At 37.5% G+C, this 25,735-nt stretch overlaps 5 protein-coding genes across 11 annotated transcripts in view; 2 read left to right on the top strand and 3 right to left on the bottom strand.

Annotated features, from left to right (window-relative positions):
- Window positions 1–6,042: 6,042 nt before the first annotated feature.
- On the bottom strand, window positions 6,043–7,517 carry LOC6578695 (WD repeat-containing protein 89). Its single transcript, XM_002004567.4, has 3 exons — window positions 7,428–7,517; window positions 6,385–7,357; window positions 6,043–6,328 (listed from the first exon to the last, which is right to left on the bottom strand). The coding sequence occupies exons 1-3, from the start codon at window positions 7,450–7,452 to the stop codon at window positions 6,091–6,093; spliced, it is 1,236 nt and encodes a 411-aa protein (XP_002004603.1). The 5' UTR covers window positions 7,453–7,517; the 3' UTR covers window positions 6,043–6,090.
- A 143-nt stretch (window positions 7,518–7,660) lies between these two features.
- Window positions 7,661–9,961, bottom strand: LOC6578694 (eukaryotic translation initiation factor 3 subunit J). The gene is made up of 6 exons (XM_002004566.4): window positions 9,802–9,961; window positions 9,467–9,558; window positions 8,843–8,956; window positions 8,495–8,783; window positions 8,296–8,432; window positions 7,661–8,227 (listed from the first exon to the last, which is right to left on the bottom strand). The coding sequence occupies exons 1-6, from the start codon at window positions 9,815–9,817 to the stop codon at window positions 8,165–8,167; spliced, it is 711 nt and encodes a 236-aa protein (XP_002004602.1). The 5' UTR covers window positions 9,818–9,961; the 3' UTR covers window positions 7,661–8,164.
- A 329-nt stretch (window positions 9,962–10,290) lies between these two features.
- On the bottom strand, window positions 10,291–11,812 carry LOC6578693 (zinc finger protein 43). Its single transcript, XM_002004565.4, has 2 exons — window positions 11,677–11,812; window positions 10,291–11,611 (listed from the first exon to the last, which is right to left on the bottom strand). Exon 2 carries the CDS (start codon window positions 11,568–11,570, stop codon window positions 10,389–10,391), a length of 1,182 nt encoding a protein of 393 aa, XP_002004601.1. The 5' UTR covers window positions 11,571–11,611; window positions 11,677–11,812; the 3' UTR covers window positions 10,291–10,388.
- A 114-nt stretch (window positions 11,813–11,926) lies between these two features.
- Window positions 11,927–14,322, top strand: LOC6578692 (nucleolar GTP-binding protein 1). The gene is made up of 3 exons (XM_002004564.4): window positions 11,927–12,077; window positions 12,216–12,490; window positions 12,550–14,322. The coding sequence occupies exons 1-3, from the start codon at window positions 12,030–12,032 to the stop codon at window positions 14,183–14,185; spliced, it is 1,959 nt and encodes a 652-aa protein (XP_002004600.1). The 5' UTR covers window positions 11,927–12,029; the 3' UTR covers window positions 14,186–14,322.
- Window positions 14,323–14,413: 91 nt separating this feature from the next.
- LOC6578691 (pneumococcal serine-rich repeat protein) overlaps window positions 14,414–25,735 on the top strand; it is a 103,816-nt gene continuing 92,494 nt past the window's right edge. Inside the window, exons 1-2 of one of the 7 annotated variants that reach the window (XM_044010969.1) lie at window positions 14,414–14,802; window positions 19,925–20,125. The gene's annotated coding sequence lies outside the window, so the exon portion shown is untranslated. Of the gene's footprint in view, window positions 14,803–15,497; window positions 16,621–19,830; window positions 20,126–25,735 lie in introns of those variants that run through there. The other 6 variants (XM_044010967.1, XM_032729606.2, XM_044010968.1 and 3 more) reach the window with 6 other exon arrangements.

Below are 25,735 nucleotides of genomic sequence, written 5' to 3'. Positions count from 1 at the left end.
CCACCGACCATGGTGGCCATGCGGAGCTGAACGAATGCCAGTGCAGCATCAAACAAGCAGACGGCGGCACAAACAAACGGACAGGCAGCCAAACAAACAACACTGAGATACGCCAACAAACGCTGTTGGGCAGTCGGCAGGAGACGCTGACTCCTGCAGGGTCAGAGCGCAGACTGGGAATCCTTAGGGCAGGCCGAGTCGAAGTCGAAGTCGAAGTTGAAGTTGAGGTTGAGAGGTCTGCAATCTGCAGTCTGGAGTCTGCTGTGTCGGTAGCCGGTAGTCCACCGCATTGACGAATCACATCAAAGTGGAACACAAACTCAGGGTCAAGCCAAACAGACATGTCAAATGTCGCAGAGCGACGACAAGGAGCAGAAAAGGACACTCAACGAGAAGACGAGCAGGACGATGCAGAGCCTGCCGAAGATGAGGAACAAGCAGCAACATCTCTTACCGCAGCAAATTCGCATTGACTGTGCGCTAACAGCAGGGAACACCATAATATTTTGGTTGCTCCGCAGGACTCGCAGCGCTAGAGCGAGACAGATAGAGTAGGCATATGTAAGTCAGACAGAGAGAGCGAAGCAGTCCATGCATTTTCGATGGAATTCGAAAACCGAAACAATTTATTCATGAGCAATTAGCCACGGTAAGTGGAGAGGAGACCCGATCGAGTCGTCCTGCATCCTGGCGTAAATTTGTGAAAATTAAGTCGTTCCGGTTAGAGCGTTCTAGGTGGGACTTCTGTAGCAATTTTATTTGTATCGTAGGTGTTGTATTTGTCAACATTTAGGCACCAGCAGCCTCACACAGCTCGCAACTCGCAGCTCGCAGCTCGCAGCTCGCACTGCTCTCGGCCCAGTGGCACCGGATTAGACGATTTGTGGGCACGCATTTGCAATGCCTACTGCAGCACTAATTGGGCCCGGGATGGGACTCAATGCGAAGAAAGGTAATTGAGAAATTATAGAGACAGAGAAGGAGAGTGGGATAGTGAGTTAAGTGTAAACAGTATGTGTTAAGGATGTGCTAATTTTTTACTAAGCAGATCTTGATGAGACTTTTTGAGAGGAATAATATGCAGGAGCATGGCTGAAAGGAGATTAGTATCTATATAAAAACAATAAGAAGATTGGTTTAAAACTCTTTAATATTTGCTATACAATGAATATTTAATTATAATTAAATAAAGTTAAATTTAAAATAAATGTACGTTTATTCTATTATTTTATATTATTTATTTAAATTCAAAACTTAATAAATATATAAAATTATATATTTTGACATATTATTATTTTTATTTTTACACTTTTTTTTTAATTATATGTTTTTTTAAGATATAAATTAAATGAATATATATATTAAAATTTTTTCAATATAAAAATATAATATACAGATTTTTATAGTAGCTCTAAAATAAATAGTAATAATTAAAATAATTCTTGTATACCCCGTCTTCCTTTTGGTATTTTATATTGTATAAAGATATAAGTTTTAAGTATTCAACTCTTAATTATAGGTAAGCATAAGCTTAATATATACTCTAACACCGCATCGATTTTTTTTTTAAGTTTTTCAATGGTTTCGCCGAACCACCCCAAAAGAGTATTCATAGAAAACGTCACGGACAGCCTTACGTCATGTACAAACGCAACAGTCTTAACGTTTTAGTACATGCGTATGTGCTAAAGCAAGCTGACTTTGCATGCAAGCCAAAAAATTCTAAAGGAGTGGCAACTCCATAAACCATTTATTCGTAATATAAGTTATTGCTTCTGGCAACGTAAATCCAACTGACACTAAAATTTAAAATCATACGGAATTTGCCTCGGAGTTTATTCATTTATTTATTTATAAGGAACACTTTATTTTATATCAGTATTTACACAAGTGTGAGTGATTTACATGTGAAAGTTAAGAGTACAGGCCATAAACCTTTTCTGCTTAAATGTTAATATTATTTGTTCAGGAAATTTAATTACATTTAGAAACATTATTTTTGAAGGAAAAGTATAAACAAAAACCTCGTAAATTGACTTAAAGACTAAAAACTTAAAATTAAAATTAAGACTAATTGCTTATTGCTTATAAGGGTTCATTACTGTTTTGTAAATGTAGGTAAGATGAATAACTACAACGGGTTACAAAATTTGTGTGCAACTTAGTCAATCTATCTGACGCTAGTTCGACTCTGGCAATATAGTGTAGCTCCGCAGTAGGGTAATGCCACGGGAGATTAAATATTCTTTTTAATATTTTGTTTTGCAAGACTTGGATTTTACAGATATGAGTCTTAGCTATATCAGCCCAAACCGGAGCCCCGTAAAAAATTGTGGACTGGAAAATTGATCTAAATAGGTACATTTTATTTTCTAAACTTAGTCGAGAGTTCCTATTTATGAATGGATATAACACTTTAATTAATATATTTGTTTTTTTAATAATAAATTGGACGTGATCAGAAAAAGTTAATTTTTTGTCTAACAAGACACCAAGATATTTAACATTGTTCTCCCAGTTAATGTCTACTTGGCTTAGATTAATAGGATGTAGAGGAATATAATTATTTTTCCTATTTCTTGTAAAGTATATTGCTTGGGTTTTTTCCGGATTTATAAGAATTTTCCACTTAGTAAAGTACGCAACTAGAACGTTAAAGGCTGCTTGGAGAGAATCTGAGATATCGGTTGCCAGTTTACCAGAGCAAAGGATTGCCGTATCATCAGCGAAAATGGATGCCGTGCATCCACTTAAAGCAGGGAAGTCGGATGTATAGATATTATATAATATTGGGGAGAGGCAGGATCCTTGCGGGCAACCTGCAGGAATATAACTTGCACGTGAATGAGCATCGCCTATGTACACTGTAAAGAATCTGTCTTTCAAGAAACTGCGTATTATTTTAATAATCTGCAATGGGAAATGTAAGAGGTTCATTTTGTACACAAGTCCTTCATGCCATACAGAGTCAAAGGCCGCTTTAATGTCTAGCAAGACCATACCCGTAGATTTGGAACTACTAAAATTGGCCTTGACAATTTTTTTAATTCTACCCAGAGGTTGAATGGTATTGTGTTCACGACGGAAGCCATACTGAAGAGGCGAAAGGACATTATTACTTTCAGTAAAGTCAACTAATCTTTTCTTAATGACTTTCTCTAGGATTTTACTGACTGATGAAAGCAGACTTATTGGTCTATATGATGTAGGGCATTCAGGAGGCTTGTTTGCCTTTAAGATGGGAATGACTTTAGAGATCTTCCATTTATGTGGAAAATATCCGAGGCGTAGGCACTCATTAATAAGGAATGAAAGAAATTTGACTCCTTTACGAGGGAGGGCTTTTAGGCACACATTTTCAATGTTATCCAGACCTGGAGTCTTCTTGGATTTAAGCTCTTTTAAAATCGAAGATACCTCATGGACATTTGTCAGGTATGATTCGTCGTGGTCAACAGGCAGGGAGTCCAATAACCCCGTGAAACTGTTGACCTCAGAGCTAGTGGATGGATCACCGAGGTTAGCTGAGTGCGAATGGTTCAAGGCGAACAATGATGCTAATAGTTCGACTTTCTTATCGGCACTTACGAAATTTTGCTGATTGTGTGTGAGTGTGGGTATTCCACTGTATTTCTTCTTGATGACTTTTGAAAGCTTCCAAAAGGGGGAAGAATTTTTTTCTAGCGAGGATAAGAGATTATTCCAGTTCTCGTTTCTGAGTTTGGATAATTCAATATTAACTAGTTGGCTGAACCATCTAACTAGAGTCAGATCACATATATTTCTGCGTCTCAACCAATTTCGACGGTGCCTGTTTCTAAGTTTTATTAGAGAGATTATATTAGGAGGTAGAGCTTTGGGAGAAGATTTGATTTCTCTTTTAGGAATACTGTGCTCTTTAGCTGCAACGATCACTAAGCTAAACAAATTTATTAAATTGTCTATGTCGTCCTGCGAACTAGCGGGGAAGGAGTCGCAGTCTGGTAATAGTCGGTTGATTGTTCTACCAAACACAGTCCAGTTTGCGTTTTTGATATCATAGAAGAATTTTTTAACTTTAGTGTAATTTGAGTGCAGTATTGTTTGGACAGGGAGATGATCCGAGCCTAGATCATTTATTGCTATAGTATTGGATAACAGTTGACAGTTGTTTGAAACAAATAAGTCTAGCGTAGACGATTGATATCTAGCACTCGCTGGTACATAAGAGTGTTCATTAGGGAAATGAACTGTAAGTCCACGAGATAATGAGAAGTTGTACAGCAATGATCCCCAGACATTTGCTCGGTTACAGCCCCAGAGCCTGTGTCGGCTATTAAAATCTCCTCCTAACACTAAGTTTCCAGGAGTGCGGGTTAATAGTCGCAAATCATTTGTAAAGATTTGTTTTTGAAGGGGGTCCGCTCGACCACCACCAAAATAACAGCAAAACAGTGAAGTGCAGGTAGTTCCGTTAATGGTAATATTTATGCCAATAGATTCGATTAAATTTGTGTTAGGGAGGGGAAGCAGGGTATGGCGAATAGATTTTTAATAATAATGGCAACCCCTCCTCCTCTTCTACTAGATCTGTCACATCTGTAACAAAAGTAATTATTGTTTTTAATTGATAATGAGCTGTTAAGCCAGGATTCAGTTAGTAGACAGATATCTACATTTTCTCTATTTAAGAAAGCAAAAAGCTCATCTTTCTTATTTTTAACGCCTCTAGCGTTCCAAGTTATAATTGAGAGATGATCAAACATTATGTACGAACTTGCATGCCAATGATGTTATTAATTCGAATTGGTCTGCCTTGGTCTTGCAGTTTCTTAAGTTTTTTATAAGCTCAAATGTAAGGGACTTGATCTCCTCCAAAGAGAAAAGATCCTTGTTGACATTAGGAGTGTGATTGCCATTATGGTTAACCCATCTGGCGCTTGAATGAAAATTTGATTTACTTAGCGTATTAGGGAACGCATTGGAGTAATCAAGCTGTGGTGGCAAAGAAATATTAGTACGATTGGGTCTTACTTGATGCGACCGATATTGAGATCTTAGATTTAGGTAACTAATCCTACTAGGGCAGTTAGCGTCGTTGGATTTATGTGAACCATTACAGTTGGCACATTTAACAGTAGATCCATCCGGACATTCAGCGGTTTTGTGAGGTCCAGCGCAGTTAGAGCAATACGACTTCACGGCGCAGCGGTTTGAGCCATGACCAAACATTTGGCAGTTGTAGCATTGAGTTATTTGGTGACTGGATTTCTTTTGATACTCCCACTTCACTCTTACATAGTTGATAACTGAGTGGTTTTTTCTAAGCTCATTGAGTGTGATGGATTTTTTGGTGAAGAAGACCACGTATAGAATTAGGACAGTGTTGTTTGGTCTTTTTCGCTGAACCAGTTTAACATCTAGACAGTTTAGACCAAGACCGATAAGCTCATTTTTTAATGAAGAGGGATCCATTTTATCTAGCCCCAACAGCAGTGCTTTGTATGGCCTGTCATTTTTATCGGCGTAGGAGAAATATTCAAATTTTCCATGCATTACACTGCACGCGGCTTTATGGTCATTTATATCGACGCAGTGGAGCTTGATTCCAATTGAAATCTTTTGATGGAATATTTAGTGCAATTAATTTGTTTGCAGATATTATGAATTTGATCCACTGTGCATTTGAGGACCGTTATTGGGGGAACATACACTTTGTTTTTAGAACTGATTTGCTCGAGCTCATCTTCATTATTATCAGTGATTTCGATCTCGTCGTTTGGTTGTATTAGTGTTTGCAACGGCGAGTAGTAGTTTTTGTTGGCGTTTGGTCGCTGACCAGTGTCTATTTTTAGCGCAGTGCGCTTTACTTTGGGCGACATAACGGTGTCCCCTGGAGATAAAGTTCGTTTTGTTCTTTTAATCGTGGACTTGTTTTTATTTTTATTTTCTTTGACAAGCTAATCCTTAGGTACGTGCGTACAGTAAGAGAGCTAGCACAAGACTGCCTCGGAGTTTATATTTGAAAGGCATGAATGTAAAATGTAATCGAAAAGACATTGCTTTAACTTAAAAGTATTTATTTAATATTATATTTATATTAAGGACTACTTAATACGGTGTACTCTTGCGACTTTTGGCAAATCTCATTTTTCTTAAATTATCGTTGCTTTTTACGTCGCTCGCATCGCTTGTCCAAATGGAAATGAGGCCGGTTTCGCCGCTTGTGATAAGCAGATCTCGCTTGGCGTCGTAAAGACTCTCGCGTACAACCTGTTTATTACCAACATAGTTTGTAAAAGGCTTCAACAAGCCCTTGGCCGGAGCAATTACAGAACGCAAAACTTCACTAAAAAAAAGAAATTTTAAGATTCTGAATATACCTTTAAGGATTTAGATATTTACCCTCTATGGAAGTTTGTGCCCGCTAGCAAAAATAATCCCTTATCCAGCATAGTGTGAGCATTGATTAGATTGAAATTGGCTGGACTTTTACGTCTTATGCCAGCAACAATTTCAGAACGTTTAAAGGATAACCAATCATCACCTTCTAAGCATTCATAGCTCTTGAAATCATTTGTGTGTGTAATACAAGTGATAACCTCCTTATTATTAGCATCCTGATGCCAATTGAGACGGTGCACACTGCTCTCAGTATTAATTGTGTTTTTAAGCGCCTCATCTTCATCACTTTCTTTGATATCAAAGACATTTATTAGGCCATCAGTGCTGCCGGTGCAAAGCAAATCGGGATATGTGTCATGAAATCGAACCGAAGTGATATCATCCGAGTGGCTTTCGCAGTAGGAGCCTAGCTCTTTACGCTTTCTTATATCAAAGAAGAGTAAATAAGCACTGGTTGTAAGCTTTGTGCCGCAGCACAGGATTCGACTATTCGCATTGCGATCGAAACATCTAATAGATGGTGGCACAGGAGGTACGAATTCAGACATAAATGTTGCTTGTTCGACAGGTGTGCGCAAATCGAAGAGTTTCACTTGTCCATTTGAGTAGCCGGCTAGCAATGTATTCCCATTATCTTCCAAAAAGCGAACACCACGATTAAATGCTTCTCGCCCTCTCTTCTTCAAGGGCAATGATCGTGGAACAAGCTCTTGTATTTGCGTTAGTTCGCCTCCTTTACTCAAATCGTAGATCTTCACAGCCGGAATATTTTGGCCTACAGCAAGTCGCGTAAAATCAGTAGAAGCAGTTAAACTTAGAATATACGATTGCTCAAAGCCTAACGATGCTTCATCCTTTATGTAGTGCACACGAAATTCGTTTGCCAACTGCTGATCGCTACAGACGTCCGCGTCCTCTGCCTGTTCAGTATCAGGTTCATCTTCTGAGCTGGGTAGTTCAATAGCTGCTGCCTCTAAAATAAATAGATACCAATATAATATAAAATAATCTTCCAATGGAAAATAACAACTATTTGTAAGTACCAGCAATATATTCATTGACACTCATATTTACGTTTTGTATACAACCGAATATAAGCTACACGTGCCTGGGCCAGGGCTACAAAATCGTCCGCAGGGCTAGAGTTGCTGAATGTTGCTAAATGACGTCACAAACGTAATGCAGATATTATTAAAAAAGTTAAACCGATAAGTCGATAATAATCGAATTCAAAATAAGACCCCAATGTTAAATAAATAAGTAAATAGAGACAACATTTGAGCTTGTTTTACAATTTAATATCGCTTTATAGTATTATACAAAAGTGAATTTACAAGAAGCCATTCGTGTACCTAATTAATCCTGCGTGTATGTGTGTGTGTGTGAAAAATGTTCGTTGAGGTTTCCTGATTGCTTGCTTGACTTGACTTTAGTTATTCTATTAAATATATATGTATTTTTTAGTATATATATAAGTATTTATATATATAATTTTTTTACATGCTTTTGTGTATATTGGTTTGTCTATGTGTGTCTGTCTGACTGTGTTGTCATAAAAATATATATATATGCACACGGTTTGATGTATGTACATATATTTATATTAATATGGCGCTTTTTAAACAGTATTTTCAAAATCAACAAAAAAGGACATTTAATTCCTGCGCAATTTTCTTTAACATCTCTCAACTCTCTCTCCCTCTTTCCTTCTTTGACATCAACAAGCAACTATATATGTATATTCAATTAGTTATATGCGTGTAACTATCGATCCTATTATTCACATAAAATCATCATAATCATCGGTAAAATCATTGCCATACTTTTGATAGCCATCGATATCCTAAAAGCATCAGAAGAGATATTGGTAGTTAATAAATATTATGATAATCGATATTCAATTCGACCTACATCATTTTCCGTTCGCAACGAAACTTTTCCCTTGCCCTTCATGGCCGATTTCTTGGCAGCTGCTTTTTCCATTTTAAGCTTTTCCGAGTGCAAGCTCTCCACACTCATTTTGACCTTCTTAATATCAGCAGCGCTCACTATAAGAGGGAATTTACAATTATTATCAACACATATTGTATATGTATTTGCGATCGCTTACAGTTACAGCATAAGCTGCGCACTAGATCTTCTATGAATTGTGGAAAGTGTATGGATTCTCGGTATTGAGCAACCTTCCAGCTAAGCGTGGCACCGAACTCCTTGAATTCTTCTTTACTCTCCGGATTGAAGGCATCGAGTCCACCGCCTATACTTGTGACACCGAATGTTTCTAGAGCACTCTTTAGATCTGATTCTTCTTGAATCTTTTGTAAGCGCAGCTTTTCCGCTAATTTTTCTTCGGGTGTCATCTCAGCTAAACGCTTCTGTTCCTCTTCTTCTTTAAGGCGCTATTAATTTAAATGTATATTTATTTATTTAAATATATTTTATATGTTTACAAACTTACCTCCTGCTCCTCCAATTTCGCTTTTAGCGCCTTATTGGGTTTAGTTTTGACTGGCGCTTCTGTTTTCGTTGGCTTCTCCTCATCTTTCTTTTCCTCTTCATCCTCCCAGCTTTCCTGAATATTGAAAACAGGTTAGTTAGTTAGTTTATTTATCAACATGAATAGTGCATTTTTAACGTGCACACGTGTACAACAATTTGAAAGTGAAATCGTTTTAACAAAAGAGCTAAAAATAACTAGTTTAGATTAGAGATGAATGCGTGTTGGATTATTTACGATACGACACGAATACTAAGTCGTATCAGCACGATATCAATATACGTGTTTTGATATGCAATATACAGTTCTTTTTATGTCTATGTTTACTAATATATAAAAAACTTTATATTTAATAGCTCATTTCATTTCTTCATTCTTCATTCTACTAGAAGGTACAATATTGTACATTTATACAAATGTGTGGAGTATATGTTAACGAATCTTGTTGGTGACGTCGTGCTCTTTCGTGTCACGCTTTAATCTCTGCCCACCACTGTCAGCAACAAAGGTTGCTGAGCAACACAGCAGCAACAATTGGGTTGATTTGTTAACAATATGGTATATGCGCTTTTACACTATATTTACCTTAACATCTTCGTCGTCGTCCTCGCCCTCCCACTTGTTTATGTTGTTAGCTGCATTCGGTCGTATGACAATTTCACTGTCGGCGGCGGATTCTGCCAATTAATAAAATTTATAATTTTATTATTACATACATAAGCATAAAAACATATACACATAAGTACATGTCATTTCAATTGCTATAAATATATATAAATATCAAGGTTGGATGCATGTCTCCTTTCTTGTCACAAATGCGTTCCTTAAGTGAAGGGAGTGGGAGGAAGCGGATGGGTTAGGGGGCGCCACATGCGCAGCGCCCACGTTTTACGTTTGATGACGCATCCACGTGCACTTACCCCAGTCGTCGGCCATTTCAATAGAACTATTTGTATTTGTCGCTGCGTTAATATATTGTGCAAGGACGTAGGAATTTGTTTTTAAATTTAAGTAAAATTTAAGCAACAATTCCGTGTGGTTGTCTATGTAAAAAATGTATCGAAACTAGTGATGTATGTAACATCCGTGTATCGATTTTTGTCACAGCGATTTATATGTATGTTACATCGATAATTCATTTCGTATGCGATGTATCGATGTATGACAAAGTGATTGTTCTTATATAATTAAAATTAAATTAATTGCATATTTTTTTATATATTAACTTGAGTGGTTTCTTAATCTACATTTCGACATCTTTTGATATACAAATTTTCAAACATGCTATTTTTAAATGTTCCCACTCCACTGCATCTAGGAATTTGATTAATGAAATGCAATTGATATATTTTGATTTAATATCCCAGCTATTTTTAAACATTTTTATTGACAGAAATATACAGATACAATAAAATACTCCTATTTAAATATAATTTCCTATAATTATTGTTTCTACACATATATACAAATAAACTTTTACAGTTTCTGGCTGTAGGATCGATCCGCTCTATGTTGATGGTAGAGCAATCCAATATGATGGCAGTACCTCGGGATCGTCCTCCAGCTTAATCTTTCTTTTATCCATTTGTGCATTTGATTTCAGTTCCATAATAAATTGCTCATCTGCCGCAGCTTCCACGACGGGATTGGGTTTATGTTTCTCCATATGCCTTCGCATATTCCGCTTCCATTTGGTTATAAAGGAGCATTCATTACATTGATAAGCAATGCCTTGAATGGGTTTAATCTTCTTGTGGACTTGCGAATGCCTTCGTAAGTCGTAAGCGCGCTTTGATTCATATTCACATTGATTGCATTTAAAGCGTTTCTCCGGCACTTCTTCCTGCGACTGCGCCTCGGAACCTTCCTGCGTCTCGGAGCATTCCGACGGAGCTGGATATATTGTGGCCATATCCAAATCTGAATTCAGTAGCTCTGCATTTATAAGCTCTACGATATACTCCTCGGACGAAGGTTCATCCTTGACTTGTTGTGGTTCATATACCGGCTCACAGAATGTTTCAATGGTTTCCTCGTGCGTTTCTTCGCACACTTCCTCTTTGACTTCCTTGATTTGAACATCTTCGTCGGGATCCTCGTGTTTCCGCATATGCCGCCTCATATTCCGTTTCCACTTGGTCAGGAAATTGCATTCGGAGCATTTATAGGCCATCCCATCCACAACTTTCACTCTAAAATGCGTTTGTTTATGCCGACGCAAATCGAAGGCTCTATTCGATGTGTAGCGGCAGAGCTCGCACTTGAAACGCTTCTGGGATTTGCTTGGCGGTGCCTGATGAGTCTCCTCCTGAGGCAGCTCTAAGATTACATTTGTGTTTAGTTGCTCTACAGCTCCCTTTAGCTCTTCTTCGTATTCGTCTTCCTCTGCTTCAATTACTTCCACTATATACTCCTCTATAGCCTGATCCTCGTCCAGCTGTTGACTCTGCTCTTCCTCCCCACCCTCTTCCATTTGTATTGCTGCGTTTCTTTTATGCTTCTCCATGTGGCGTCCCATGTTTCGTTTCCATTTGGTCACCAATTGGCATTCAGTGCATTTAAATGTAACTCCATCTAAGGGTTTCACTCGTTCGTGGCGTTGTTGATGGCGTCGCAGGTCGAAGGAGCGATTGGTTGTATAGTTGCACTGTTCACATTTGTACCCCTTTGCACGCGCATTATCCAACATTTTGTCTAATTCGATTTTGAAGAGTTTATTTACATTCGTTTCTAGAAGAGAGTAACATTACAACATCAATATTTACAATACTGCGATTATATTGCAGCATTCATACTTATGACCAATCGTATATCACACAGAAGTTATGTGTTTCTTTTTAATTATTCCTTAATAATCAGTTTTGTAAGATTTCTAACATTTTAAGCTCAATTATTCTTAATACGTCAATAAAGATAAAAAAATTCAGCATCGATATCTTATTCGATAAAGAAGCTGTCATGTTGCCAACCATTCCGAATATTCTGGATGTTTCCGATGTTTTTTAGGCCTATCGTTTTGAGTTACCATCTCTAAACTCTACATCAGCTCTTTTTGGAATTTGTTGCGAACACCGCGTGGTGTTTATGCTAGCGATTCCTCTTTTATTTTCCTTTTTTTGCCGTGGAAAATAAATAAATAGCCACAAAAATGAGTTTGTACAACTTTAAAAAGATCATGGTGGTGCCGCCAGCAAAGGTAAGCATTTTTATTAGTTTACGCCTGTCGGAGCACCCAGCGCATACAGTGCATGCAACCTAACCTCACATCTAATGTTTACAAAATGCGCAATATGCAATTTATTTATATGTATTTGTATTTGTATGTACTTTGCAGGACTTCATCGACATTATGCTGTCGAAGACACAGCGCAAGACACCCACAGTCGTGCACAAGGGCTATAAAATCTCGCGTATTCGCGCATTCTACACGCGCAAGGTTAAATACACGCAACAGAATTTCCACGATCGTCTCTCGCAGATAATACAGGATTTCCCCAAGCTTGACGATGTGCATCCATTCTATGCAGATTTAATGAATGTGCTGTACGACAAGGATCATTACAAACTGGCGCTGGGTCAGCTCAACACAGCCCGGCATTTGATCGACAAGTAAGTGAATGAGAATGCCCTGTAAAAGCAATGCTAATATATATTATTTATATTTCTAGTGTGGCCAAGGACTATGTGCGCCTGCTTAAATACGGTGACTCTTTGTACCGATGCAAGCAGCTGAAGAAGGCCGCCCTGGGTCGCATGGCCACCATTATGAAGCGTCAGGCTTCCAACTTGACATACCTCGAGCAGGTGCGTCAGCATTTGTCTCGTTTGCCTACCATTGATCCGTATTCGCGTACAATCATCATTTGCGGCTTCCCTAACGTGGGCAAATCTTCGTTCATTAACAAAATCACTCGCGCCGACGTCGAGGTGCAGCCGTATGCCTTCACCACAAAATCCTTGTATGTGGGTCACACAGATTACAAATATCTGCGCTGGCAGGTGATTGACACTCCCGGCATTCTGGATCATCCGCTGGAAGAGCGCAATGTCATTGAAATGCAGGCAATTACTGCATTGGCTCATTTGCGTGCCTGTGTCTTGTACTTCATGGATATATCGGAGCAATGTGGTCACTCCTTGGAGGAGCAAGTGGCTCTCTTTGAGAGCATTAAACCTTTGTTCACAAACAAACCGCTCATCTTGGCCATCAACAAGATCGACATACTGCAGCTCGAGGATCTGCCAGAGGAGCGGCAAGCGATAATCACAAAACTGCAGGAGGATAAACAGGTTCCGGTTATGTTTATGTCCACGGTGCAGGAGACGGGCGTGGTGGAGGTAAAGAACGAAGCATGTGAGCGTCTGCTCTCCTATCGTGTGGATCAGAAGATGCGCACCAAGAAGGTGGACAACATACTGAACCGTTTGCATGTGGCTATGCCTGCTCCTCGTGATGACAAGGTTCGAGCTCCTTGTATACCAGAGCAGGCGTTGGCTCGTCTCGAGAAGAACGCTATGAAGGCTGAGCGCAAACGCAAACTGGAGAAGGAGATTGAAGAGGAAATGGGCGACGATTACACTCTGGATCTGAAGAAGAACTACCAGGAAATCGCAGAGGAGGAACGTTACGATGTGATACCCGAATTCTGGGAAGGTCGCAATATTGCGGACTACATCGATGCCGATATCTTCGAGAAGCTGGAGGAACTGGAACGCGAGGAGGGTCTCCGAGAGGCTGGTGGCGTTTACGCAGTGCCCGATATGTCCATGGACGAAACACTCAAAGAGATTCGCGAAATGGCCAAACAAATCCGTGGGAAACGTTTCGAATTGCGCGACGAGAAGCGTCTGTCATCCAGAAAGAACAAGCCCGTCATTCCGCGTCACAAACAGCCCAAGGTGCGTGATCGTTCCGTCAAGAAACTCGTGGAGACCATGGAAGGACTGGGTGTGGATATGTCTGGCAATGAGCAGGCCAATTACACGAAGTCCGTTATGGATCTACGACGCAGCGTTGTCGCTGTTGGCAGCAAGACGACACCCAAGCAACCTCTGCTTGACAAGGAGTCCTCTGCGGTTGTAAAGAAGACAGGCCAGCCACTGAAGCGTAAGCCGACTCGTGATACGCTTGGCATCAAGGATGTGGCCATCAGGAAGAAGGCCCAGATCATGGCCAAGCGCGACATTGCGAAGAAGGTGACGCGGATGGGTCTCAAGGGCGAGGCGGATCGTTTCATTGGCACCAAAATGCCAAAGCATTTGTATTCCGGCAAACGTGGCACAGGCAAAACCGATCGTCGTTAAGTGTCTTAGCTTTATCTATAGTTTATATCCTTATGAATCGCTGTACAAATGTGGCTGCATCGTAACCAACATCTACACAAAAGAAATGAAAGTTGTGTTCAATAAATATTCAAACGTCTTGGAATATTTACAGCAAACAAAAATGTTTTGTAAATGTAGGGTATTTGGTAGCCGGTAGGCTTAAAGTATTCCATAATTTTTGCTCACTGTCTGTTAATGAAAATTAATTTTTAACATTGAGTTTTCTGCGCTGCGGCAAAGCTGCTGCAGCTGCAGTGTAACTGACCTATTGGCCAACTTTGGCTCGCTGTTAACGAACATTCAAGGCTCTCTTCTCTGTTAATTTTGCTGCTGCTGCTGACTGTCGCTGCTTCTGCTGAGTTTGTCGCATTGAGCGTGGGAACCAAACAGTTGATGCCGTACTTTGAACACGCGCGCAGGCTTTCGGCTGCGCTCAGCTGTTGCTCGGCCAATAAATAGTTAATTCGCTGTTCGTGTTTCAGACAAAATCAGTTTGGATATAAGCGATAAGCATGAAATAAACGTGGAATATACAATTGATTTGTTCGCCTGTCTACGGGAATGTAAATTGAAATGCTAAACAAAACGCATCAAGTGTAAGGCTAATCAAAGTGGCGCGTGTTTCGCAGCAACAGCTCATCCTCTGTGTGTGCGTGTGTACATATGTATATATATATATGTGTGTGAGCATGAGGTGTATGAACATGTGTATTCCCTTTGTGGCTGTGGCAACAACATAAACGTAAGCACACAGCTCCATTAGCAAAGTGTGTGGGTTACAGTTATTCTTGCTCTTGATGCTGTTGTTGTTGTTGTTGTTGCGGTTGCTGTTGTTGCTGTAGCTGTGTTTGTGTGTGTTTTACGCACGCCGCGGCGCGTTACAATTACGACGACGACAATAACAACAACAACAAGAACACCAACATGAATAACTGTAACTGCTACTGCTACTGCTGTGCTGCTCACGTCTGGGTCGTCCTGGTGAAAGTATTTCCTTTTTTGAGCAGCTGCGTCTACTGCTGATGCGGCTGTTTCTTTTTTTTTTGCTTTTTGAATCTTTGCTTTCGGTTAACTTAATTGACTTTGTTGGAGTGACAGCCTGCGTAGCTTCCTCTCGTTCCCTCACACACAAACAATCTATATACCGTTATGCATATAGGGCAGATGCTGCTTTGTGCAGCATTTGCATACACATCTATGCATATAAATCTGTATGTATGCGTATACATATACATATGTATATGTAGAGTAAAGCCTGTGCTAAACTTGGATCATATTTTATATAGCTTCACTTTCTTTTTTAGCATATTTAAAAAGCAATCATGCCCACACCGTTTTTTGTCGTGTTTGGTTCAGCAGCTTTTCCGAATATAAAACTTAAAATAGAATTCATAAAAAATGTTCTCATTATTTGGCTAATCCTAGCGACTATTTAATATGCCATCCGCCCAAGCGAGCTTTTACTGACTTCGTGCTTGAAGCTTGTGCTGAAAATTTCCATACAGTTATTTTAAATAATACGCATAAAAAAATGAGAGAAAAGAAATAGCCGCATTACCGTTAGTCCATGCACGAGTGCCGACTATCATCGCACATGGCACAAGCAACAACAAGTAAAAGAAGGTAAGCAGAACAAACAGACACACTACACACACACATACACACACACATAAAAGGGCCATTTTGCATATTGCTCTCGTTGTGTTGCTTCGTAGTAAACATTTTTCCGCTTGGCTAACGGAAGCAGTGCCATAAAACGCTTCCAATCCGACGTACTCATATGGCTATACACCTACAGGGACACAAGCTCAAACGCACATGCACACATACACACACACACACACACTAGGTCTTCGTAAATGTTCACAACAAAGTTTTTGATAGAAAACAGATGCTTGGACTAAAACATGCAACAGTATCGCATAAATAACAGACTAAGGCTAGCCAGATTGAATAAGAAAAAAAAAGTCAAAAGCAAAAAGAAGATCTGATATAAGCAGCCCGACATCAGCGGTAAGAAAGTTAACAGGTTGCGAGCGAGCGTCCCCACAACAGCAGCAGTAACAGTGCCAGGACAGCGCCGCTCTCCCACCCACTGTTAACACTGACCTATTGCCCGTATTGAGTGCGATGAGTGGCCCTATCATGTAACGTTACATTAACAGAGCACTGTAAACTGAGGACAGAAAGGCTGCTGCTCTATTCTAGCTGGCAGCAGCGCCTTCGCTGTCAGTAGTGGCCGAGACGTCGATCTGTTCACATCTTTGGGGGACACGTACACCTTGGTGAATTTATATGATACAACAAACAAACAAACGCACAGACAGACTTATACGCATACCTACGCAAGCAGAGAACGGTCGAAAACTGCGCGGGTCGCCCCTCCTTCGGCTCCTCGTCCTCTCCTCATCCTAGTAAGTGAGCGGAGCGAATTTCAGTGTGTGTGTGTCTACTTGTACGTGTGTGTACGTTGCGACTTCATAAAAAATTCAACAGCCTACAAAAGAAAAACAACAAGATTGCTAGTGGTATAACATAAATATACAAAAAAAAGTATAAATAAATATATACATATAAACAAAAAAGTGCAAGTGAAACACAAAATTTCAGAGTTAAATAAAACAGCGTACTAAAAGAGCATTTGTTTACGCTGTTTGAATTTAATTTAAAATAATAACAAAACAAGGCAACGAGTTGCATATATGCATTAATATAAACAAATTAAAAGCAAATATTATTTTAACTTTAAGTTAAACAGCAACATTGGCTAGCAAAAGTCAACATAAACAATTCTTGAAATTTAATTTTAAAATAATATGGAGTCGTAGCTACACACACACACATAACTAAAGTTTTTACGCACATTTTGCTGGTATTGTTGCTGCGGCTGCTGCGCTGCCTAACTGTTAACTGTCTGTGTGTTCACTTTTGCTTTATCTTTTTCGTTTTCGTTTTTGTTGTTTTTTTTTTGTTTCGAGCCATTTATTTGCTCTTTAACGCTGGATTCGGAGCTACATTTTGGAGCCTGTCGTTCCGGCTGCTGTTACATTCGCTCTCTCTTTCTTGCACAAGCACACAAACACACAGGCGCACATACACGTAAAAAACTTGCCGCAAACCGTTTGCCCAGCACTTGACGTGCACATCTGTGTGTGTGTGTGTGTGTGTGTGTGTATTTCGTTTCGTTTCGTTTTTACATAAAGCGAAAAAAGTCCAACACATACTTTTACTTTTTTTCTGTGTGCTTTCTTGTAATACACATATAGCAATGCTCGTGTGTGTGTGTGTGTGTTAGCGACTATATGTACATTCAACAAATTGTTGAATCCACCAGCAGCGCCTTCTGATTTTTTTCATCTCCTACTGGCGCCTCTGTTGCTGCTTTTGCTACGGCTTCTGCTGCTGCCTCTGCCTCTGCTACTGCTGCTGCTATATTCGCGTCCCAGCATTTGACGCCCACTACTTGCGGCTGCTTCCGACGTCGTCAACAAGTTGAAGCTGTTGCCGCTGCCAGAATTTCAATTTGTGTGGCAACACGCCTCGCTCACTCGGCGTGCATGTGTGTGCGTGCGTGTGTGCGTGTCTGTGTGTGCGTGTGCGACGCCTTGAAGTATGTCAAAATTTTTGTGAAACCTCTCACAGCTCTGCACAGATAAATTATGAGTGTAAATTGCCGTTGTTGCTCAGTGTGCTGAGTATTGGCAGCTCTCCCATACACATAAATCTATAGATATATATATAAATTTATATACATGTATATATGTATGTCTGAGTGTCTGCATGTACTCGAATCTTTGCTAGCTTCTTTTTGAGCCAAACGTTCTTCTTTTCAGTTTTTTTTTATCTTTTTTGCTGGCTTTATCGAACTGAGTTATTTTTTTTCGTTCTGCATAAAATTTGCTTTAGAACAGTTTTTTATTTGTACAAAAGCTAAACTAACATTGACTTTACAGTAAAGCTTCGAAACCAGAGTTAATACAATAAACATTTCATAATAGGAATTCTATAGAGTTGATTTAAATAGGATTTTAGATTAAGTCTTCTACAGAATAGGATGTGTAGGAAAGAATCTGTAGTAAAAATTTGAATGCAATGATTCTACAGTGTATATTCTTTGGAATACAATATACAATATTCAATTGTAATACCTTACATTAAATATGAAATAAAGATTCTACACTTTGACTTGCAAAGAATAAATTTCCCTTAAAATTTGTTAATTATTTCTGTCCAACACGTTCACTTTAGCGAGCTTTCACTGTACACACATACACTCCTGTATATATGTCAAGTCTTGCATAAAAATCTATAAACTTTCACTCCGACTAGCTGGCAATTGCTTTTGCAGGCCTCTAACTCAATTTCTGTTATATTGGTCGCCCAAATGTTCAATACCCACGCAGCACACCCCGCCACACCGTAAGCCCAGGGTTAAAGCCCTTGTCTATGAGCTGCTCTATGATTTATATACTGCGAATGTACATATGTAGTAAAACCAAAAAAAGAAATGGCCTGGCTGCTAATTGAAATGTCTGCTGGTCTGGCGAGTTGTTTTTCCTGCTGTGTTCAGCAGAAAAATCACAAAAAATCCCATTTCCGACGCCTTGGTCTATGACGTTGCCCGCAAAGAGGATGAAATATTTACCTAATTAAAATTAATGCACAATTAATTGTCAGCAAATTGCTGGCAACATTTTCTATGTAACCAACAAAAAAGAAGTGAAACATTGCCGTGCAAATGAACAAATGACTCGTATCGTATATACAAGCTTTATATGCTACGTATTTAGGCAGACATACATATATATAAAGATATACTATATATGTATATATTCGGTACATGTTGTATATATTGTGCACACATGAGTGCGCAAAAGAAATAAAAACAATTTGTTGTGCTTTGAAGTGAATACGCATTGAGGAGGTGTTTATGGAAACGTTATAAGAAATATATATAAATACACACACATTTTTACATACATATACCGAGAAACCACCATTCAAAACGCTCTAGAGAATTCCCAAGGGACCCGAAAAATTCCAGAGAAATGCGTTTACTCTTTTGTATATTTTGGATTGTCAGTCTAAATTAGCTTCACGAAATAGACTGCTGCCTAAAAAATAAAGCTGCAAGCAAGTGTTGAACAACGTTTAATTAAGTGTTTCGGAAGTGTGTGAAAAGAAGCAGCTGCAAAATAAATATCGAGAATATAAAGAAAATGTTATAAATAAATGAAAGTGTAATTGCTAAAAAATAAAGCAGATAATACTGAAATAAATTATATAAAAGTTATTATTAAAAGTTATATATATGTATATATAACATTGAGATAACATATAATATAAATTGTAATAAATTCCTTTGGTAATAATATGATAGATTTGATATCATTTAAGATTATTAATTAAAATTTAAAAAGGGTGCTTAATAATAATAACAAAGAAATAATATTTTAAAAATAAAGTGAAAAAATTGATCAAACTATAATGATTGAAATTTAACATATTTCATATATTATATATAATACTAAACACATTCTGCTTTTAATTATCAAATATTAAAAATGTTATACAAAACTAAACGATCTAACAATAGTGTTCTTTAATCCTTTCTATGAATATAGTAAAATACTTCAAATATAATTAAAAATTAAACATTTCTTATATTATCACGCCTAATAATTCGCAATATGAATAATAACAGTTATTATAACATAGTTTGACTACAATCGAAACTCCAATGTACAACGATTATAGCTGGAAATAAATATAAAAACAAATATATAGAAATATCAACATATGCATAAACATAAATAAGGTGATTTTTTTCATCTGGAGCATTAAAAGAAAGGCCTTAAAACAAAAGCGATATTTTATTACGTCAACAACAGTCGATAAAAAGTCAATAAAACAACAAATGTAAGTATTTATGCGAATAAAATATTTATTTATTCTATACTGTTTACCATGTCAATCAGAGCACACTCTATATATATATATATTTGTGTATGTATATGAAATATATGAAGCGGATATAATACGCAACAATTGTCTAATAAATCCATCACAGGCAGCTGTTGCCAACAAACTCGGCCAAGTTTTTATCTACGGTCTAAACTGATTTTTGCATTCAATGGCTATCAGATGTGTGCTTGGCCTTTAATCCGTGCCACAAGCTGCAAGCCTGTGCTTGCCACAGCTTAGGGCATGCTTTCGCATAAGCGACGTCTGGCCATGCAGGCCAAAACAGGTCGTATGTGTAATACCGAGAATACAAGAGGCCAACGGGGCGTATGTGTAACACAGAATCAAATATAAAAAAAGTTGAAATCAAAGTTGAAAAACTTCAGACTCGCCGAGCACAACGTTGCCTAGAAGCTGTTGGAAAACTTTTGTGGCAATACATTGTTGTATATGTATGTATGAGTGTATATGTATGTACATATATGTATGTTATGTACATATATGCACATATATATGAGTTTCTACTCTGTTGAGATAATTGTATGCGACTTGGCTGACGTCTCATTTTCTGCTTTATAAACATCCGTTTGAATTTGTCGGCCATCCCTTTTTGGGGCTTACTTTCTTGCGTTCTTCCTTTTGCGTTTGCCTCGCCTGTCAATGGAAATGTATTTTAAAGTTTCGCATAAATCTGTGCACAGGACCTGCTCATTATCCTTAGCGCAACACCGAAAATGTTTATTGTGTGCGGGTCGAATGTGTATTTTTGGTTTTTCTGCTGGGAACGCGGCATCTGCACTGCTGGCCGCATATCGCCTGTATGTGTCTATATACATACATACATATATAGTATATAGAGTATACACATATTATACATACATATACGCACATATGGCAGCATATTGTGTCGGCAGCATAAATAATACAAATCTGCGTGGCATTGGCATGCGAATTTTGTTAGCTGCCTGGCTGGCGGCACGACTGGGCCAGAAAGATTTTCCTTTCCCGGGAAAGTTGTGCTTAAATCACAGGTATTTTGGCACGACTACACCTGAACGCAACTGTCTAAATTGTTAATCAAGCGGCAAATGCCAAGTAAATTAAACGCTTTTAATGGGAATTGCCTTAAGGGAATATAAATAGCTAAGCTATCACATGTCAAAGGCATTTTGCTTCCAAAGGGAATACAAAATTTACTTGGGGTTGCCCTAGATAGAGATGTAGGCAAATCTTATTGATTTTAAATAAATATTTTATTCACTTCGATTTGTCAGATTAAACAGATTATTAGTAAGAAATTGAATTTATCTTTGATTTTTCTGTTCAAAGATGTAAGAAAACATAGAAGGAAGCCCCTTTTGAACCCTTTTTTTAATGTTTACTTATAATTATAAATGGGTGTTTTTTTTTTAATCAGATAAACGAATTTGTAGCCTGCAGGCTTGTGTTGATAAACAAATATGCATATATATAGCTTTAAATAAATGCAACAAGAATATTGTGAAATTATGTTGATTTTTAGGTTATGTACTGCATACACCCACTCTCCCTCTCTCTCTTTCTCTTTTTCTTTCTCTTTTCGCTCTCTATGTCTCTCTCTACCCATCTATATCCAATTTTGTTGGCTCTACGTTCATGTGTTTCTTTCATTACTTGTAATCATGTCTATATAAATGGATACCTCTTTAAATCTTAGATATATTCACGTAAATTGAGTGTTTTCCTCTATTAGAATTTCCATCTTCCTTCCTTCCTTCCTTTTTATATATCTCAATTTGAACACCATTCTACTTCTCAGATCTATCTCTATATAATATCTAATCAATCTATTTTTTTTTATATCTAACCATCTCTTTCTTTTGAGTTACAGAAGATTCATTTCATCTCTATCTATCTTGCTATCCATCTCTTTATAAATATGGCCTCTTCGATTATCTATCTATGCCACAATCCATCTTGCCGTTTCACACAACTTCTTAAGATGCCTGTGAAAATATGCATTATTTTCTCTCGGTGCACTGACTGCCACTGTGATACAGCTTCTCGCAAGCACAAGGACATCTCACATGGACACAAATACAGCGACAGATACAAAAGGCTTCTATTGTTGTCGCTCGGTCTCTTTGTTGCCATTGTTGTGGTTAGCATATGACAACTCCTTAATCATCGATATACATACGTATATATATGCTATATATATATCGCATCATATTTATGGCATAGAGCGCAGCCAGTCAGGACATACATCATCAGCATTTGTTGCTTGACTTTGACTTTACTTTTTCAAATTATCAGACAAACGCTCACACATACACACACACACACAGCACGCTAATACACACATACTAAGAGATCTGCCTTGGGGTCTAAGTATTATAGAGCAATTTCCCTTTTTTGGTCATACTGTGGATGCTGCATGGCCAACATTTAACCAACAGCCTGTGCTTCTGCCTCTGCCCCTGCCTGCCCCTCTCCCTTCTTGGCCTTCAGCTCGCTGTCTGACTTGCCATTTTTTAAGCAAAAATAAATAGCTTTTTCATTCGGCGTTGAATTCATTTGTTGTACGCCGTTATATTGTGCCTAATTGATGGGCTTTTTAATAAATTATTGCAATTGCAAATGCAAGTCACAGCCGACAATCATAAATCGTAAATAGCGAACGATTGTCGATTGGACTGTGTTTAATGGCGTAAATCGATGTACTACAACAGCAATTACGTTATGTACAAATATATATGTTATGCGATTTATTTGGACTCATTGATACCCTGTAAATGTACATTATATTACATATATATAGTTGTCATTGTGAATCTTTGTGATTGGAAATCTTTAAGGATTCTATGTGTATTAATGTTACGTTCTATATATAATTGGATTTTCTATATCATGTCATATGATATATTATACCTTACTATACTATACTACTATACTAAACTATACCATACTATACTATACTATACAATACTATAGTTTATTATATAATATACTACGATGATACAATAATTGAGCTTAAAAATCTGAGAAGGAAAATTTAAAATTTAGTTTATTTATGAGTATAAATAGGGAAAAAAAAACTTTTTATACCTTATATGATATACATATAATAAAAAAAACTATATATACACTGCGCGTCATCAGGTTAGCGCCCCCCTTTACACTCAAGCTCAAAGCTAAATAAAATCTAAACCAGCAGAGCTCCATCTTTGAAATTTTTTTACATTATACTCCATTTATTTCTCTTTAAAATACAAAAAGAATGGCTACTGTAACAATAAGGATTATTTTTTAATAATTTTTTTTGTAAAATGTACAAAAAATATGTAACAAAAATTTGGTCATCAGATTAGCGCCCCCTGCATTAAATTCAATTTATTTAAGCTAATGACCAAAAATAACACCTGTATTTTAAGCTATTGTTATTTTTAAGTAATATTAGTAGTGCATAGTGCCGTGTTTTGTTTGAAATTACTTAAAAAATTCGATTAGAAATGGAATTATAAAGTTGTTCAATATTATTCAAGGATATGGTTGACTAAGCGTGTTCAGTACCTTCGATTAACTCTGTCTTTGTACTATAATGCTTTCCGGACTCATATACTTTCCTGACCAACCATCCCCAGACATTTCCAATGATATTAAGGTCGAGTGAGTATGGTGGCCACTACATGAGATCAATTTTTTGGCCCTGAATCTAGGACTTCAGGGATCGGGCGGTCTAAATTGGGGCATTATCATGCTAGAAAATCTAATGCCGGTTTTCAGACAGATTATAGAAATGCAGAACAGCAGTTTTAAACACGATATTATGGTCCTATGCGTTCATGCGCGATGTCAAAAATTGAAGCTTGCAAGTGCTGTAGTAAGATATTGATACCTACACAAATGCCACACCACCCCCCCGCCGCAGCGGCTTGGAAACCGTTCCAAATAATGTTCTTCTATGAGTAGGTCATGGATATAATAATTATAGCCATCAGTTCCTTCCAAATTCAATTTTTATTATCAGAAAAGCCAACATGCTGCCATTGGATAGGCCACGTCATGTTCGCCCGGCCAAAATTAATGCGTATTTCTTTTCTCAGCATATCGACTGGTGACTTTTTTTTTACATTCTGTTTCTTTAAGTAATTAACTTTCTTAATTGCTCTTTAGACCGTTGATAAGCTCGTTGATAAGCTTAACACTGATTTTAACCCTAATCTTGGTGGTCGATTCGTGGGAATTCGAAGCTTCTCGAACTAATGCTCTTCTATTTCCTTCTGAAATCACTTGATTATTGCCGCTTATATAGTTTTTTCCATAGTTTTCCCTATTTGTAAGAAAATTGCCACTTAGTTTTGTGTTTTTTCCTGATTTTTCAGCAATTTTATGGTTGCATAGTCTAGATTCAAAGTATGCCTCAATCTTTGATTTTCAACCAAAGATAAAACTGTTTCTTTACCCATACTATAAATATATTGAATACTTTGAGCTTCACAAAAAATTTGGTGAGTGTAATTGCCAAAATAAGCAAGATAATTACAATTGCATTTGGGGGCGCTAATCTGATGACGCAAAATAAGTGCACACATTTTTTGCGAAAATAGAGCAGAATAGAAAATAAAACATAACGGGTTTTTACTCGCGCTTTTTTTTGGTATGAGAGACATCTCATATGATGATAATGAAATAAAAAAAAAAACCAAGAAGTTACGTGCAATAGACAAAGAGAAAAACGTAAAAGAAAATGAGTGTAAGGGGGGGCGCTAACCTGATGACGCGAAGTGTATATGTATGTATAAAGCTGATATAGATCAATATGGTTGACTATTAGTTACTCTCTAAATAAATATGTTCTTTTTGATAAAAACTATTAATTTTCTTCTAGCTATAAGTGCTACGAATTGTTCTATTTATATAATTCAGATAGACGTGATAATCGCCTGCACACTGTTCATAGCAAATAACAATAGAAGCTAACTTGGCTTGAAGTTAAGTTGCTGCCAGTGCTATGTCAGTGGCCTTTAAATATATACATGCATGTATATTGTGCTAATAACGCCTTTTGAGCTAAAAATGTAGTGAAGCTCCTAGAGTGCTCTATAGACAAATATAGTTATATATACATATATATATATATATATATATATATATATATATATATATATATATATATATATATATATAACTATATATATATATATATATATATATATATATATATATATATATAGTAGAAGTATATAATTTCGCTAAATTTGTAGTTCAAAGCGTGTGAACTCAACTGAAGCGAGTTAAAAGCGTTTATCAAATTTTTGGCTCTGAAGAAATGGAACAAACAGATGCTCAAGCTAAGTTGCTCGTTATTCTGGCTAATAAGACCATTATAATAGCTAATATACTTATATATTATATACAAATATATGCTGTAGAATAATATACATGCTGTATATACATATAAAGTAGAGAACTCTCTAGCTTTCCCAGCAACTCTCCCTCACATTTATTGATTCGAGCGAACAAGCAGAGAGAGAGAGGGAGACAGAGAGAGTGAGAAACTTTAATACAGTTAGATTAAGCTTA

The sequence above is a fragment of the Drosophila mojavensis genome, unplaced genomic scaffold, assembly GCF_018153725.1.
Source record: "Drosophila mojavensis isolate 15081-1352.22 unplaced genomic scaffold, ASM1815372v1 contig_80, whole genome shotgun sequence".
NCBI classification, from domain to species: domain Eukaryota; kingdom Metazoa; phylum Arthropoda; class Insecta; order Diptera; family Drosophilidae; genus Drosophila; species Drosophila mojavensis.
This window is presented reverse-complemented; position numbering and strand designations above follow the sequence as displayed.

Excerpts from the sequence above, each read along its gene's own strand:
- LOC6578695 (XM_002004567.4), bottom strand. The coding sequence starts at position 7,452 with ATGAGTGTCAATGAATATATTGCTG. Across the intron at positions 7,358-7,427 it reads TGTCAATGAATATATTGCTG|AGGCAGCAGCTATTGAACTA; the intron begins GTACTTACAAAT and ends TATTTATTTTAG. Across the intron at positions 6,329-6,384 it reads GGCACAAACTTCCATAGAGG|TGAAGTTTTGCGTTCTGTAA; the intron begins GTAAATATCTAA and ends TCTTTTTTTTAG.
- LOC6578692 (XM_002004564.4), top strand. The coding sequence starts at position 12,030 with ATGAGTTTGTACAACTTTAAAAAGATCATGGTGGTGCCGCCAGCAAAG. Across the intron at positions 12,078-12,215 it reads TGGTGGTGCCGCCAGCAAAG|GACTTCATCGACATTATGCT; the intron begins GTAAGCATTTTT and ends TGTACTTTGCAG. Across the intron at positions 12,491-12,549 it reads GCCCGGCATTTGATCGACAA|TGTGGCCAAGGACTATGTGC; the intron begins GTAAGTGAATGA and ends TTATATTTCTAG.
- LOC6578694 (XM_002004566.4), bottom strand. Across the intron at positions 8,784-8,842 it reads CGAAATTGGAGGAGCAGGAG|CGCCTTAAAGAAGAAGAGGA; the intron begins GTAAGTTTGTAA and ends TTAAATTAATAG. Across the intron at positions 8,433-8,494 it reads GCGCAGCTTATGCTGTAACT|TGAGCGCTGCTGATATTAAG; the intron begins GTAAGCGATCGC and ends TCCCTCTTATAG.
- LOC6578693 (XM_002004565.4), bottom strand. The coding sequence starts at position 11,570 with ATGTTGGATAATGCGCGTGCAAAGGGGTACAAATGTGAACAGTGCAAC.